Here is a 13955-nt window from a genome sequence, read left to right as displayed (position 1 = left end):
TGCCCTACGGCATTGCATAGCTTTCCCCTGTTCTTGCGTACTGGTTAACCTTGAAAAAACCGGTTCTGAAAATCTACCGACGCGTTCTCTGATTGGTCAATCAGGATCTTCCTTTGTTCTGACGTTCTGACGTCATTTGACCTTGACCGCTCTTCCCCCAAATTCCTTTCTCCTCTACCTGCGCGGAATATTAATTCATTCTCTCTGTCTGGCATCAGAGCGGAGTTGAGATTCTGAGACAGTATTCTGTCTAGCGTGTTGCACCACCGTGTTTCATAATATAATAACATACATTATTACATAGTACTAATTAATAATATTACATATCGCGGGTTCGAATACCAGGACCGTCCCCAATCGTAATTGGACCTGTACCTACACCCATTACCACCGTTCATAGCGGTTCATAAACCATAGAAAACTTATTTTCAATACTATAAACATTAATTATTATCGATTTATACATTACATACTTTGCAGTAATGAATATAAAAACATATGCATAGCGTTTAGTACCTCTAATTACCTTTTATATACATATTTTTCATAAAATAAATAATTATATATTCATAAAAAGTTATAAACATGCAAATACATAAATGTAAAGTACTCTAAATACTTGCAAATGAATTCTAAATACATACGAATTAATTAAAACCCGTGCAAATTAATTAACACCTGTGCAAATAAAGGACCACCCACGAAGAAAACAGGCCTTGGCGGGGTCCTCTACTACTCACACACACACACACACACAAATTAGTCAACCAATCCTAACATTTATGAAGTGATGTAGATCTTAACTTTGCGATAGTGCACTAATACACTGCTCCACAAAACTTAAGCAACTCGAACGAAGTAGGACTAAATGTAAAGAAAATGTAAATTCACCAAGTTTAATGAACATAAGGAAGGTACAAATACACAATGCAACACAAATGAACACCAACAATGCAGATATGGTGTACAGGCTGGCCAGAAAGTTTAGTACATCTATAACCCTACATGAGAAGCTGGAATCTGAGAAGGCACAGGCTGTCAATACGGTGTGTGACCACCTCGAATAGACACACAGGAATGACATCTGGCCTCCATGCTGTGAATCAGAGTGGTTATCAAGTTTTGAGTAAGACGGGGCCATTCATCTAAGAGAGCTGTCCGCAGTTCAGGAATTGTTCGTGGTGGTGGATTGCACTGCACTATTGCCACGTCGAAGCATAACCCCGTGTGTTCGGAGGTTTAGGAGAATGAAAGATCTCGTTGTAGAGTTTCTTTGTGATCCATGTGATACAAACTGACAGTATTTGCTCGGAATGTCAGTGGTGACACAAAAGTGCCCCGACGAGAGGTTCGAACTAGGCAACGTAGCCCGGTTGACGTTGCCAGACAGTGCACGGGATGCATAGACTTTTGTCCCGCTCTCGCTTTGGTTTTCCCACATGTGGCACCAGCGCAATTCTGCCCAGCGTTCAAGTACACTTACAGGATAAAATATGACTGTAAAACAACTATTTACCTTGCAGAAACCACTTTGAATCCTTCGTATCCAGAATGCTTGCTCTTCTTCAAAGTAAGCGTCAATCCAACCGGACCGTTTCCTTGTGTGATGACCATGAGGGGGACTTCAAGTGGGTTTATGCTTGGAATCCCAAACTCCTTCAATCCTGCAGAAGTTAATCACATCTTTAAAAACAATTAAATTCTACAATCATTAGTAATACAGGATGGTTACCACTTATATGGGAGGTTGATTGATTTGGTGTTTTAAGTCCACTTTATACACAGTAAGGCTAATCGGGACTGGACCTACAGTTTAAAGTGGGATCCGAGCCACTATGTGCCTCCACCGGCCATCGAACCCGGGACCCCTTGATTACAAGGCAACGACGCCATCGGGGAGGCATATGGGAGGTTGAGTTATTGATATTATGTTTATATTTTGTGTTATTGCCTGTCGCTATGTGTCACAGAATAATCGAGAGCACGATTGAACGGATGCATGTGTGCATCGAGAACGGTGGTGCCCAGGTGCTCACTGATTGAATCATGGAGCTGAGCCAGAACATAAAAAAAACATTAAAAAAGTATTTCACAAATCAGACGTAATGTGCAACATAATGACAACAAAATAAACATAATAACTCAACCTCCCATATAAGTGCTAACATCCTTTTTTGACCACCTTATTTAAGCTGTTAAAATAGACTTCTTGTTGCAGCAGTTTCTTTGAGTTTCCTTGGTTATAATGATACCATTCACTTTAAATTGGATCATTGCAATCCAGAAGTGCACGTGACCGTACATGTGTGCAAATTGAAGCCTTGTCCCCCGTGATATCAGGGTCTGAAACAAACGAGTTTTCGGCAAGGAACACTTAATTTGCAGTGTTCTGTGTGTTTATATCGAAATAAAATTGAATTGATTTTATTGATGGACGTGATACAAATTAATAATGTTGAAACTTCATTGATTGATTTAGTTTATTTAACGTCCACTTTTGGCTAATCATACGATGAGCATTAAGTGGTGAGAAGACGAGTTGGATGAAAGAAAAGCACACATCTTACATAAGGTTATACTGTTTGTGAATCCATACGTCCGAGCCTTATTGCTCTGCAAAATGCACTATAGGGTACGTGGATGAGAGTTTGACATTTAGATGTCTAGAAAGAGGCGTCACCTCCTTACCCCTCTGTTAAAATTTAAAATTACAAAGAAATTAAAGAACAAAATACGATATAGTAAAACAATAAGGGTGCCTTACTTTTTAAAAGTAATCGAGTTACAGTTCCTGTTACAACCTTGGTGACAATGAAGTTCGACCAAAAAGGAATACGTGATTAAATGCACAGAGGCATAGGCGGTGGAATGGGTGACCCGCAGAAGTGACGCATGTGTGTAAGAGGAGGCGTGTGAGCAGGAAAGAATCGTGATCCCAGCATGTTGCATCAAAGGTCACGTAAAGAACGAAAACGGGGAACAATACGCGTGACATTGAACTTCGACCAGGCACCAGACCCATACGGAAAAATTCCAGATAGTGGCGCATTCGACGGAAGCATGACGTCACGGACATGATAAGGGAGTCCGCCGTATATAAGCGCGTGCTGTGCACCGAGGAACCGCAGTGCATCATCACCATGGCCAGGGGCAAACCTATTGACAACACCGTGAGGAGAAGAGTGGTGGAGTTGCAACGGGATGGACTCAGTGAACGGGAAATAGGGCGCCAACTGAACTTACCCAAGTCAACCGTCCACTGCATCATCAAACACCACCAAAATACGGGTACTACAGAGCCAGGTAAGGCCCCCGGTCGAAAACGCCAGCTGAGCGTGCGTGACCTACGGATATTTATGCGCTATATCCAGACCAACAATCATGTTTCTGTGGCCGAATTACGACTGTGGACTCGAGAACGCTTTCACATTGAAGTGTCAACCAGAACCATTTGCCGTTACCTACAGCGATGTGGTTACCGAGTGTACAAGGCGAAACGTAAACCCTTCCTTTCCATGTTGAACAAAGGCAATCGACTACGGTGGGCACGAATGTACCGGGGATGGACATTTCGGCAGTGGAACAGGGTTTTGTGGACGGACGAATCCATTTTCAACGTTGTGTACGGGAAAATACGGAAAACAGTCATTTGTTGGAAGGAGGAACAGAATGAAGCAAAATGTTATGCACGTCGGGTACAGAAACCTCCGTCGGTGATGGTATAGGGATGCATAACGGCATCTGGGGTTGGCCCACTACACGTCTGTGAGGGCATTGTGAATGCACACGCCTATACACGCATACTGGAGCGGCATCTTCCCACAGTGCGAAGGCACCTGTTCCACAGGCGGCGTCTCATCTTTCAACACGACAATGCCAGGCCTCATACAGCACGGCTGACGAGAGAATGGTTGACTCGCCATCACGTGCGAACTCTGCCATGGCCACCATCGAGTCCCGACCTCTCGCCCATTGAGAATGTGTGGCGTGTTCTTAAGCGACGTGTGCAACAGAGGGGACCCACGACAGTGGCTGCTCTTATCGCCTGCCTGCAGGAGGAATGGCACCGCATCGATGTGGAATACCTTGAACGACTCGTCCGCAGCATGCCCCTACGCATTGCCACAGTTATTCGCCGACGGGGCGTCGTCACACCATGGTAAACAGGATCCCCTCTAACAGTGGTCGAACTTCAATGTCACGTGTAGATGGACGAAAATGTTTTATTTTGTGTGGACACCATACATTGCTGCGTTGCAGCAGAAATTTATGTTTTCCTTTGTTCCATGTAGCCTGCTGAATAAAATATGTTCAGCATATGCACGTGTTCTCCTTCTTTCACAACGCACTCCTATATTTGTGACTGGTCGAACTTCATTGTCACTAAGGTTGTACTTTGGTTCAATAAGTAACTGAGTTATGCAGTTTTCTCATTTTAAAAGTAACTTGGCCAAGTGCAACAAGTGCAGATGTTTTCACCTAATTTTCAAATTAATATTGACATTTTTCATTTGCTTGTTAAATTAAACTATTTCCCAGCAGAACGCACACGATAATACTCAAATAACACGCCGCTCGGCGCTACGCACGTATTGAGTTCGTCCCAACCAAGAGCAAACACCGCTAGGTTGCGGAAAACTTAGCCGGTTGTCATGGCAACGGTGACGTCACCTAGCGTTGGCCTTGAACGGGTGTCGCCTTCTAGATGAAGCAGTTCTCTCGTCGGAGAAAACATCGCATCCAGTGCTTGTGGCAAAATCTTCGCGTTCTCGCGAGATCTTGTTCCGCGTGTGTGTTTCGAGTTTCCTATCGTGTGTTGTGTTCATGTGTTGAGCTGTGATTTCTACAATGAACCCAGTAAATGACTTAGTGTGTAATTTGTTGCAGACACCATTTTCCAGATGGACGGATGAAGACAAAAAAGACGTTTTAAATTGGGGGGGGGGGGCACTGGCACTTACTATTTGTTTTCATTGCCTTTAAATATACTTCTTCACCTGTTATTTTAGGCACGAGCCGCTGTGTTACTGTTACTGGTATTTGTAAGTTGTGTTTTCAGATAATTTTCGTTAGAAAGTTTCATCACACAATTAATGATCATGAAATCTAATTAAAAATATTCGAAGACTTACATCGATCCCATGCGAACCTGTTTCATTCTCTTTCCTTCCAAGCTCAACAATATCCACTCCCTCAACAATGACTTCTTTCTAGCTCGACTACAACGTTCTAAATGAATGCAACAATCCACACACAACAGAGAAACCCTGGCGTGAAATTAGAAATGAATGTCAGTAATTCCCTGAGATTTTTGGAAAGAGTTAATGCAATTCGAATGGTGACATTGTAAATATATTTTATAACCAAAAGTATTGTTTTCTGTAAGTTACAGCAACTATTATTATTATTGTTATTATTTGAAACAGGGTTACATTTAAGTTTGCAGTCGATTTTACACTGATTTATATAGCTATAAAAATAGCTTCTTGTCCTACATGAATTAATGTTAAGCATACAGTTATGAAAACTGTATATAGATGTACAGTCACGGAAAAAAATACTTCCCCCATACAGCCTTAATACCAGTAGTGTTATGGGGAAGTATTTTTTCCACGACTGTACAGAATATGTAAATTACGAATGTATGTTATTTAAGAAAAACATAAGTAGTAATAGAAGTAGTAATAGTAATGTAATAATAATAATAATAATAAAAAAGTTTCTGTGACTCTGCCCCCCTGAGAAAGAATCATGCGGCGCCCTTGACTCACAGGGATATTAGGTAAATCACATGTGAACTTGCAGAGAAATTTAGACAAAATTTTAAACCAAAAGGGAAAAGAGAAATTTAATGAAAGATATCAAAATTTCAGGGATATTAAGTTCCAGTTTCATATCCACAGTCTTTTGTTCATTTCTGTTATTAAATTAAATCCACTTCTTTGAGTATAAGCCTGTATATTTTATATTTCTGCTTTGCTTATTTTAAGTTACTTTTCCGCGTCTTTGGATAATAGTGACCATGAGGATGAACGATTACTGGATGTCTGACCTGGGTTGAAACCATGGAGATCTGGCCAGGAAGAGATGAGGCCGACATGTATGTGAATGATTTATTTAACATTTTCCATTCATACGAACATGAACCAAAGGAAATACTACTACTACTAATTATTATTATATTTCTTAAGGTGAAGTGAAAAATTGGTCCAAAAGGGGGAAATTATGCTCCCTGTGAAGGGAAATTATGCCCTCAGATTGGGGCTACACTGATCAGGAGTTATTTCCGGATTTTGGGTGCTGATTAACTTAATGACTGATTAACTTAATGACTGATTAACTTAATGACTGATTAACTTAATGACTGATTAACATGAGGTTCTACAACGAGGTAAGCTGAGAGTGGCAGCGTTTCTGGGTGAGTGAGAATAGCCCCGTCCAATTCGCTGCACTTTTGGACACCAGGTGCAGAGCAGGCGCATTCCAGTGTCAGGCTGGTACAAGAAAATTGCTTTCAAATCTGCTGCTTCGAACGTACATTTAATTGGTTACCACGCACCACGTGACCATACACCGCACCGTACACCGCTCCAGACCGGAACGTAGTGCAAACGGTGCAGACACCAAATACACTGCATGACACTAAACCGACGAAGTAGACGAGTCCTTGTTCCACTTTGTAATCAACTATATCCTGTCCCGTCTATCTCTAGAGCAAGGCAGCGCATAACGGCAGAGAAGGGAGAAATCGAGTTTGCAGAGCGCAGCAGTATACCTTCCTGCGAAGGCTGGTAACTGCAGTCGCCTACCCCGACCACGCAATCCCATTCCCTCTCACGTGTTCATTGGTGGAGCAGTCTCGCGTCACTACTTGGTCAGACACTTGTTCTTGTTCGATTGCTGCAGAGGAGACAGAGTACAGACGCAAGAGTCTAACGTTCAAATTCGAAAACAAGCAGTTTGGATTCTTTCTTGGAACTGAGGGATCATCAGTGTTCGAAAAGTTACATTTTAAAAGTAACGAAGTTACAGTTGCAGTTACTTGGTTCAAGAAGTAACTGAGTTATGCAGATTATTCATTTTTAAAAGTAACGTGTCACGATTATTGGTATCTGTAAGTTGTATTTTCGGTTAATTTTCGTTAGAAAGTTTCATGCCAACGAATTACACACAATTAATGATCATGAAATCTAATTAACAATGTACGAAGACTTACATCGATTCCACGTGGTTTCTCTCTTTCCTTCCAAGCTCAACAATATCCACTCCCTCAACAATGACTTCTTTCTAGCTCGGTTACAACGTTCTAAATGAATGCAACAATCCACACACAACAGAGAAACCCTGGCGTGAAATTAGAAATGAATTTCAGTAAAGCGTAGATGTTCTAAATTTATCATGCAGTGAAGCCCAGCTTATTGCCTTAGGCAATTCCACGAAATTACTTTCACCTTAGCATCCAGAGCAGACAGAAAGTTGGAAGTTGGAAGTTGGCAAATTTAGCTCTTCACCAACAACACTTTATGTGTCGTAAGGTAGTAGAGACGAGGAGAAATCTGGACACGGGAAGGGATATGTGGAAGACTTGTGTTCTTTCGGTAATAAACCTTCGTGTTTAAGAATGTCAAATAGTTATACTATGGTCAGCCTAACAACCGGCCCCATTCAAAACGCAGAACGGTTATTTCGACAAAATCCTGTGTTCCCTGCTGGCTACTTCGGGGAGGAGGGATTCTAAGGTTGCCGCTCACGCAGAGGGCGCTGGGTGTTAGTGTGGCGGTGATCTAGTTAGTTATAAATTTAATAAAACTATTCCACTTCCAAGGCAAGAACGAAGATAATGTAAACAGATCCACGTGACTTGTAAGAAATAGTTCCTTTCCTGTGTTCTGGTGTTATTTTTGCCCTTGAATATATTGGTCGCAGTTGTACACCTCATAATATAACTGCTATATAGCTGCTACGTCGAGTTGTATGGCTTCTCAGATGCCCTATATTACTACGCGCAAGATTTCTGCGCAGCTGCCACTCGAACAACCAACAGGATTTTTCAGAAGCCATGAGAATTTGTTTGTATTGACTTCGTTCTTACGGTGGACAGAGTATTAGTTTTTCTTTCGTTGCAACTTACCTTGTTTAGCGAGTACATCGCACACATTTTGCGCTGCATTCTTCACACATTCGTTGAGCCCAGGGTCGTTGACGTCACACACGGTCGTGTAGTCGGCTGGAAAGGTGGAAAATGAACCTTAATAACATGTAAATTGAAATGCAATTATAGTGTCTCACAGGGTCGTCAAGATGCAAGATACTGAAAGATGCTACTTGTCCAGAGGACTTGTTTTCGTTCGATAGCTCCATAGATTCCCTGGACAGAGTGTAGCCAAAATGAACATCTTCCAGACACCACATTATGAAGATAAAGTTTTGATCCTGAACAATGGATTTAATTTGACAAAGTATATTGTACAATATTTTCCCATAAATGTAAAATATATGTTCTTTCTGATACAATTTAGCCTCCCCGATGGTGCAGTGGTAGTGTCGTAATCAAGGGGTCCCTGGTTCGATACTCGGTGGAGGCAGATAGTGGTTCGGATCCCACATTAAACTGTAGGTCCAGTCCCAGTTAGCCTTACTGAGCATAAAGTGGACTTAAAACACTAACTCAATCAATCAATCAATCTGATACAATTTACTTCTATAGAGCTTACGTATTCGCCCAACTCACTGGCGGACCATATAGAAGATAACATTGAAATAATATAAAAAATCAGACTCACTTACTGGTATTAGTGTCTTCCTCACAATACACTTATTTGGTAAAGTGAGCTATTACTATTATGACAGTCAGTAATAGCGAATAAGTGAGATGTGGTGGGCAGTTGCCCCCCACGTTTTACCACTTATGCCCCCGCACTGTGCCAAACCTTACCACGGGAAAGTAAACTGTCCCCCCCGTTTTGTAACCCAATCGCCGCCACTGCTGACAGTTAATGACAGTGAAAATACCCCTCGTACTGCACAGCAACAACTAAAACGATACGACGAAATGACCTCAACAGAGAAGGTGACAGTATTATTGCACATGTGTTAGGCTATTGTCAAACGTTAGCTCCAAAATTCCAGAAATGGCAAACATTCATTAATTTAGAAACAATTTCAAAAGCTAACTGGAGAGTCATATGGCGTGGGCAGAGACTGTTCAAACCATTAACAGAGACATGGATAACATGGAAGAAAAGGAAACCCATTTCATACGTCATGGAAACACAACAGAAGAGAGAAGAATGTAACCGGATTAGATGATTGTGATAAGGAACTTGTGGCTACTATTGGGTTAAAAATTATAGATACTAGAGTTTACGATCGTTTTGTCCGATCGTTGGGAAATTTTAGTACAGTGGAGGCAGAAAGGATTTAAACACAATTCTTAATTTTCAGGTTTTCAAAATTTGTCAATAAACAGTTTTCTTCAATTTTGCGAAACAATTTTTTTTAGTATTCGGTAGACCTATAAATACAATATTGGTAATATAATTAAGCCTTGTTTCCATATTAAAAACACTAAGTTGCTGACCAAGGCAGATTTATTAAGAAATATAAATAACAAGTAACGTTTCAATCCAAGCCAGCAGTTTCCACGGTTCAACGGACATCGCTGTGTGCCGTGTTGCCACGTTAAGCATAGAGATTTACTCCGCTGAATAAAAATCTGTATAAAATCGGTTTCGCGATGTGAATTGACAATGACAATGCATTTTAAAAATATATACAAAAAGCTTCAAAACAAGACCAATATTGTAGTTATAGGGCTACCCAACACTAAGAAAAAGTTGTTTCGCAAAATTGAAGAAATCTGTTTTTTGACAAATTTTGGAAACTTGAAAATTAAGAATTGTGTTTAAATCCTTTCTTCCTCCACTGTACTAACATTTCCCAACGATCGGACAAAACGTTTTTGATTTACAGAATTTCAAAGAGAGCGATGGTTTCCAAAACTACAAAAAAACGGTCCTTCTTTGTTCTCAAGACAATAAAAAATATAAGGCCTAATCGAAAAAAAATTGGTTAGCATAGATTAACGGAGAATTGGATAAGCTAAATTTTGATATAACTCGTTTTTATGTAGATCTACTGGTTAATTTGTAATTTGAGTCCAAACTCGAGTATCTATAATTTCCAATCCGACAGTATAGGTCTGTTTTTAGTTCTTATAATCGTTAAGAATATCCAATAGCTGAAACGGTGAGTTTTGATTCAACAGGAAGAAAAGCGTGTTACAAATTCTGTTCATTATTTTAAAGGTTTTATTCATTCGTTAACAGCTTCTGTTCTTCATTTGAGAAGTATAAAATGTATCAAATAAAGGATGTTTCATAATGATAGGACACATTTCACTTTTAATTTACAAGCGTGTGGACACTCACCCATCTTTAAAATATATTGTACGTATTTCATAGACTGACTTTCGGAATTGCTGTTGGTCTCCTCTTTGAGTCATTGGTCCTTCAAGTTAAAGCTACCATATTTTCAGAACGTGAAATCGGGACGTTTTTACTACTCTAGTCCTATGTCGCAATCCGTGACTGCATGTGCGTGCGCGTACACATAAATTATACATATGTTATTACTTAAACAAAATAAACAAATGTTATTGCGCACAATATTCAATGGAACAAGATGTTCAACAATGTTTTGTGGAAATTGTGCGTTTGTATGTTTTATTATGACTGAGTAAACACTAGAAAATTAAAGAAAATGGCCTGACAAGAAGTCGGGACATTTTGACGTCCCGAATGAGGTCAGAAAAAAGTCGGGATACGGACTGCAAAAAAAGGGACTGTCCCGACTAAATCTGGTAGCCTTATTCAAGATGTCGCCATGAATGCCAACACATATTTCATACATTATGTAAAGATTCTTCGCGAACAGAAGTTCCATCGTCACAGGACAAAGCCGATTCGGACAGCATTTCCAGGAACGTCAGCGGAAATGTTCGAAAAACCCCACACAGCTCTGGAACTCAAAGAGAACATCTGGGAGGAGATATAGGGGCCATTGTAGCTGTTGTGCTACTCCACTCCATAGTGAGGATGACACAAAGTCCGGCAATGTTCTCGCCGAGGTAGGATCCATCTAAGGGACTTGGTATTCAACACTTGAGCACAGATAAACATCGCGCTACGATGCCAGGGGTTCCGGGTTCGAATCCCGGCCTGGGCATGGATATTTGTGATTTTGTGATTGAATGCACAGTATGCACTAATTTCACGAGTACCTCTCTAAACTTTATGTCCGTGCAGTGGAGGCGATTGGATTCCAAAACTAGGGGGGGGGGGGCATGAACAGTTTACTTTTCACTGGTAGATAAAGTTTAGCATAGTGCGGGAGCAAAGGTGGCAAAATGTGGGGGGCAACTGCCCCCACTACCCCCTAATCGCCGCCACTCTGTCCGTGAAAGATGTTTTTCAATACTTATTGTTGTTCACGAAGTATGTTCGGTAGTAATGTTAGGTGACTCACCCTGTATAGTATAAAGAATAGCATAGGAGTATAAAATATTGTAATCCAAAGGAGAGATCTTCAGCCCACCATGGCAACCCTTGATTACGCGTGACCGTCAGGCTCACATTTTCGTGTCCCGCAATATAGTTTGAAAATAGTGATATTTGAGCAATACTTACAAATTTTCGCGTTGATCGCAACAATGGTCGCAAGGAGAATGAACAACGAAGGCCACATTGTAGTCAAGATTGGTCACACACCTTTCACATTGGAGAGCTCCTGAGAAACTGTTTTAATTTAGACCGCTATTCATATAAGTACTGTAAAATTACAAATCTGACCTTGAGATGCATGCACTCGACATGCATTACTCATGAAGTTCGTGTGAATATTTACGCGCCAAAAAAGTGAACCAAGCAATTCTTCGGAACTGCACACATCTGTTCCCTATGACCTTGAGAGCCACTGAAACTGAATCTTTTTCTATTTTATTTTATTTCCGGTTCGGATTTTTAGCGATCATCATCTTCTCTTATTGTTCTAACTTGTTTTGGTTGTTACACAACTTGATGGTAATGTTACGTAACCAGCGATCAAAATGATGACATGTAATTCCCTGACACTATTTTTAATGGCCGCTCATTTGAGGTGTTGGGGGAAGGGGTTATTCCAATGGGACTTATTCCTGCGTTCATATCTTCTATACCCTGTCCCTGGTATCTCTGGAGCAGCGACCGAAAACAAGTTATAGTCGACGCGCTAGGTACGTTAACGACCGGTTGGCTTTGAAGTCCACGGAGCGCGCCCACCAGCTGCAACAATCACATTCAACGCACAGTGTTGCCACACATCTACTCTACGCCACCTTGTCCCTCCGCGCACAAGCACCTTCCCACGGTCTACACGTTGAAGTTGCAAAGTACGGGCAACAGCGTATCCGCAGTCATGTGACAGACTCCACGTGGAGTAGACGAGCAGAATGACAAGCTGCGCCTAATGGCTGAAGGTTGAGTGTGATTGGACGCTATTTATCCCTACCCACGTACGTGGCGACTGCTTTCTTCAGTTCTTCGACGTTAACGAAGTAAACGCGTCGACTATACTAAGCAAGTAGTGACGCGAGACAGCTCCACCAATGAACTCGTGCGAGAAAACAGGATTGCGTGGAGGGGGAAGGCGACTGGAGCTTCAAGCTGTTTGTATCAGCATGCACTGCTTCGCTCCGCCCACCTCCTTCTACAGGACTTTACTCCACAGTTTCCCGGGATAGAATATAGACGTTGTACGCAACAATAGCGGTGTTCAAGTTCAGAAGATTGAACAAATGCTTTCCTGCTGCTTCCAGTGTTCATTGATTGGTTACCACGTATCACGTGGCCATGCACACAGTACAGAACGTAGGACAAACTATGCAGACACTAATTCAACGAAGGAGAAGACTCGTTGTCGCACTTTGTAACCAACTAGACAAGTGAGTGCAGAAGACTATCGAAAGTACAGCAAACTAGACGGGGGCTTCGTCGGTTGCGTTCGTGTACACTTTATCCCGGGTAGCTCTGGAGCGAGCGAACGAAAACAAGTGTTTGCACAAGTAGTGACTCTAGAGTGCTCGGCCAATGAACTAGTGAGAGAAGCGAGTGCGGCTACCAGCCATTTGCAGAAGCACTTCACTGCTTCGCTCTGCCAACTCGCAGTCTCTCCTCTGCCGTTATGCGCGGCCCAGCTCCACAGATTCCAGGGACAGAGTATAGATGGAAATCGATTAGTGAGTAACAGTGCAGCTTGCCATTGTCTGAGAGAGAGAGAAGGAGGGAGACAGAGGGAGCTAAATAATTGTTGCTATTAGTAAGGCTAATGGGGAATAGACCTACAGTTCAAAGTAAGGCCTGGACCACTATGTGTCCCTCCAACGGGTATCAAACTCTGCACCCCTTGCTTACAAGGCGACGGCGTCAACACTACATCATTGTAATTTGGGCACAATAAACAGGAGGTGGTTCATGAAAAGGAAGGCATCTTACCTAAACGCCGTACCAGCTAACTGTAGACCAGGCGAACGAGAACAAGTCTCTGCGCAAGTAGTGACGCGAGGCGGCTCCACCAATGAACAGTGAGAGAAACAGGATTGTGTAATGGGCGACGGGAGTTACCCGATTTCCTATACAGCGTTGCAAACTTTTGAAAAGGATAATACGTAACGCACGTGACAAACAGACAGTATTTTTATCTCCAGGTCCGTACGATTGGTTTGAGAATTTCTTGGAGAAATATTAGGGATAAAACTGCAAGAGCAAATTTTGACAAGCGTACGGACTAAGGTCTGAACATGTACGGTCAGGACCGTACGGTTGGCAACGATGCTGTTTCACCACTCGATTTTCTTCCTCCTCCTCTGCCGATATGCGCGGCCCTCCTCTACAGATAGCTGCGACAGGGTATAGCAGTAT

The 13955-nt window shown here is 41.8% G+C and overlaps 1 protein-coding gene across 1 annotated transcript in view; it reads right to left on the bottom strand.

Moving 5' to 3' along the window:
- The window catches only part of LOC145993852 (uncharacterized), a 33387-nt gene extending 21568 nt beyond the window's left edge, over positions 1-11819 (bottom strand). The window contains exons 1-3 of the mRNA XM_083129706.1: positions 11688-11819; positions 8132-8227; positions 1517-1664 (exon numbers count right to left, since the gene is read on the bottom strand). Coding sequence (XP_082985832.1) covers positions 1517-1664; positions 8132-8227; positions 11688-11745 — 302 coding nt within the window. The 5' untranslated portion in view covers positions 11746-11819. The remainder of the gene's footprint in view (positions 1-1516; positions 1665-8131; positions 8228-11687) is intronic.
- Between the last annotated feature and the right edge of the window lie 2136 nt (positions 11820-13955).

The sequence above is a fragment of the Lepisma saccharinum genome, chromosome 10 (assembly GCF_977018435.1).
Source record: "Lepisma saccharinum chromosome 10, izLepSacc3.1, whole genome shotgun sequence".
NCBI classification, from domain to species: Eukaryota; Metazoa; Arthropoda; class Insecta; order Zygentoma; family Lepismatidae; genus Lepisma; species Lepisma saccharinum.
Note: the sequence above shows the minus strand (reverse complement) of the source record. Positions and strands in the feature narration are given on the sequence as shown.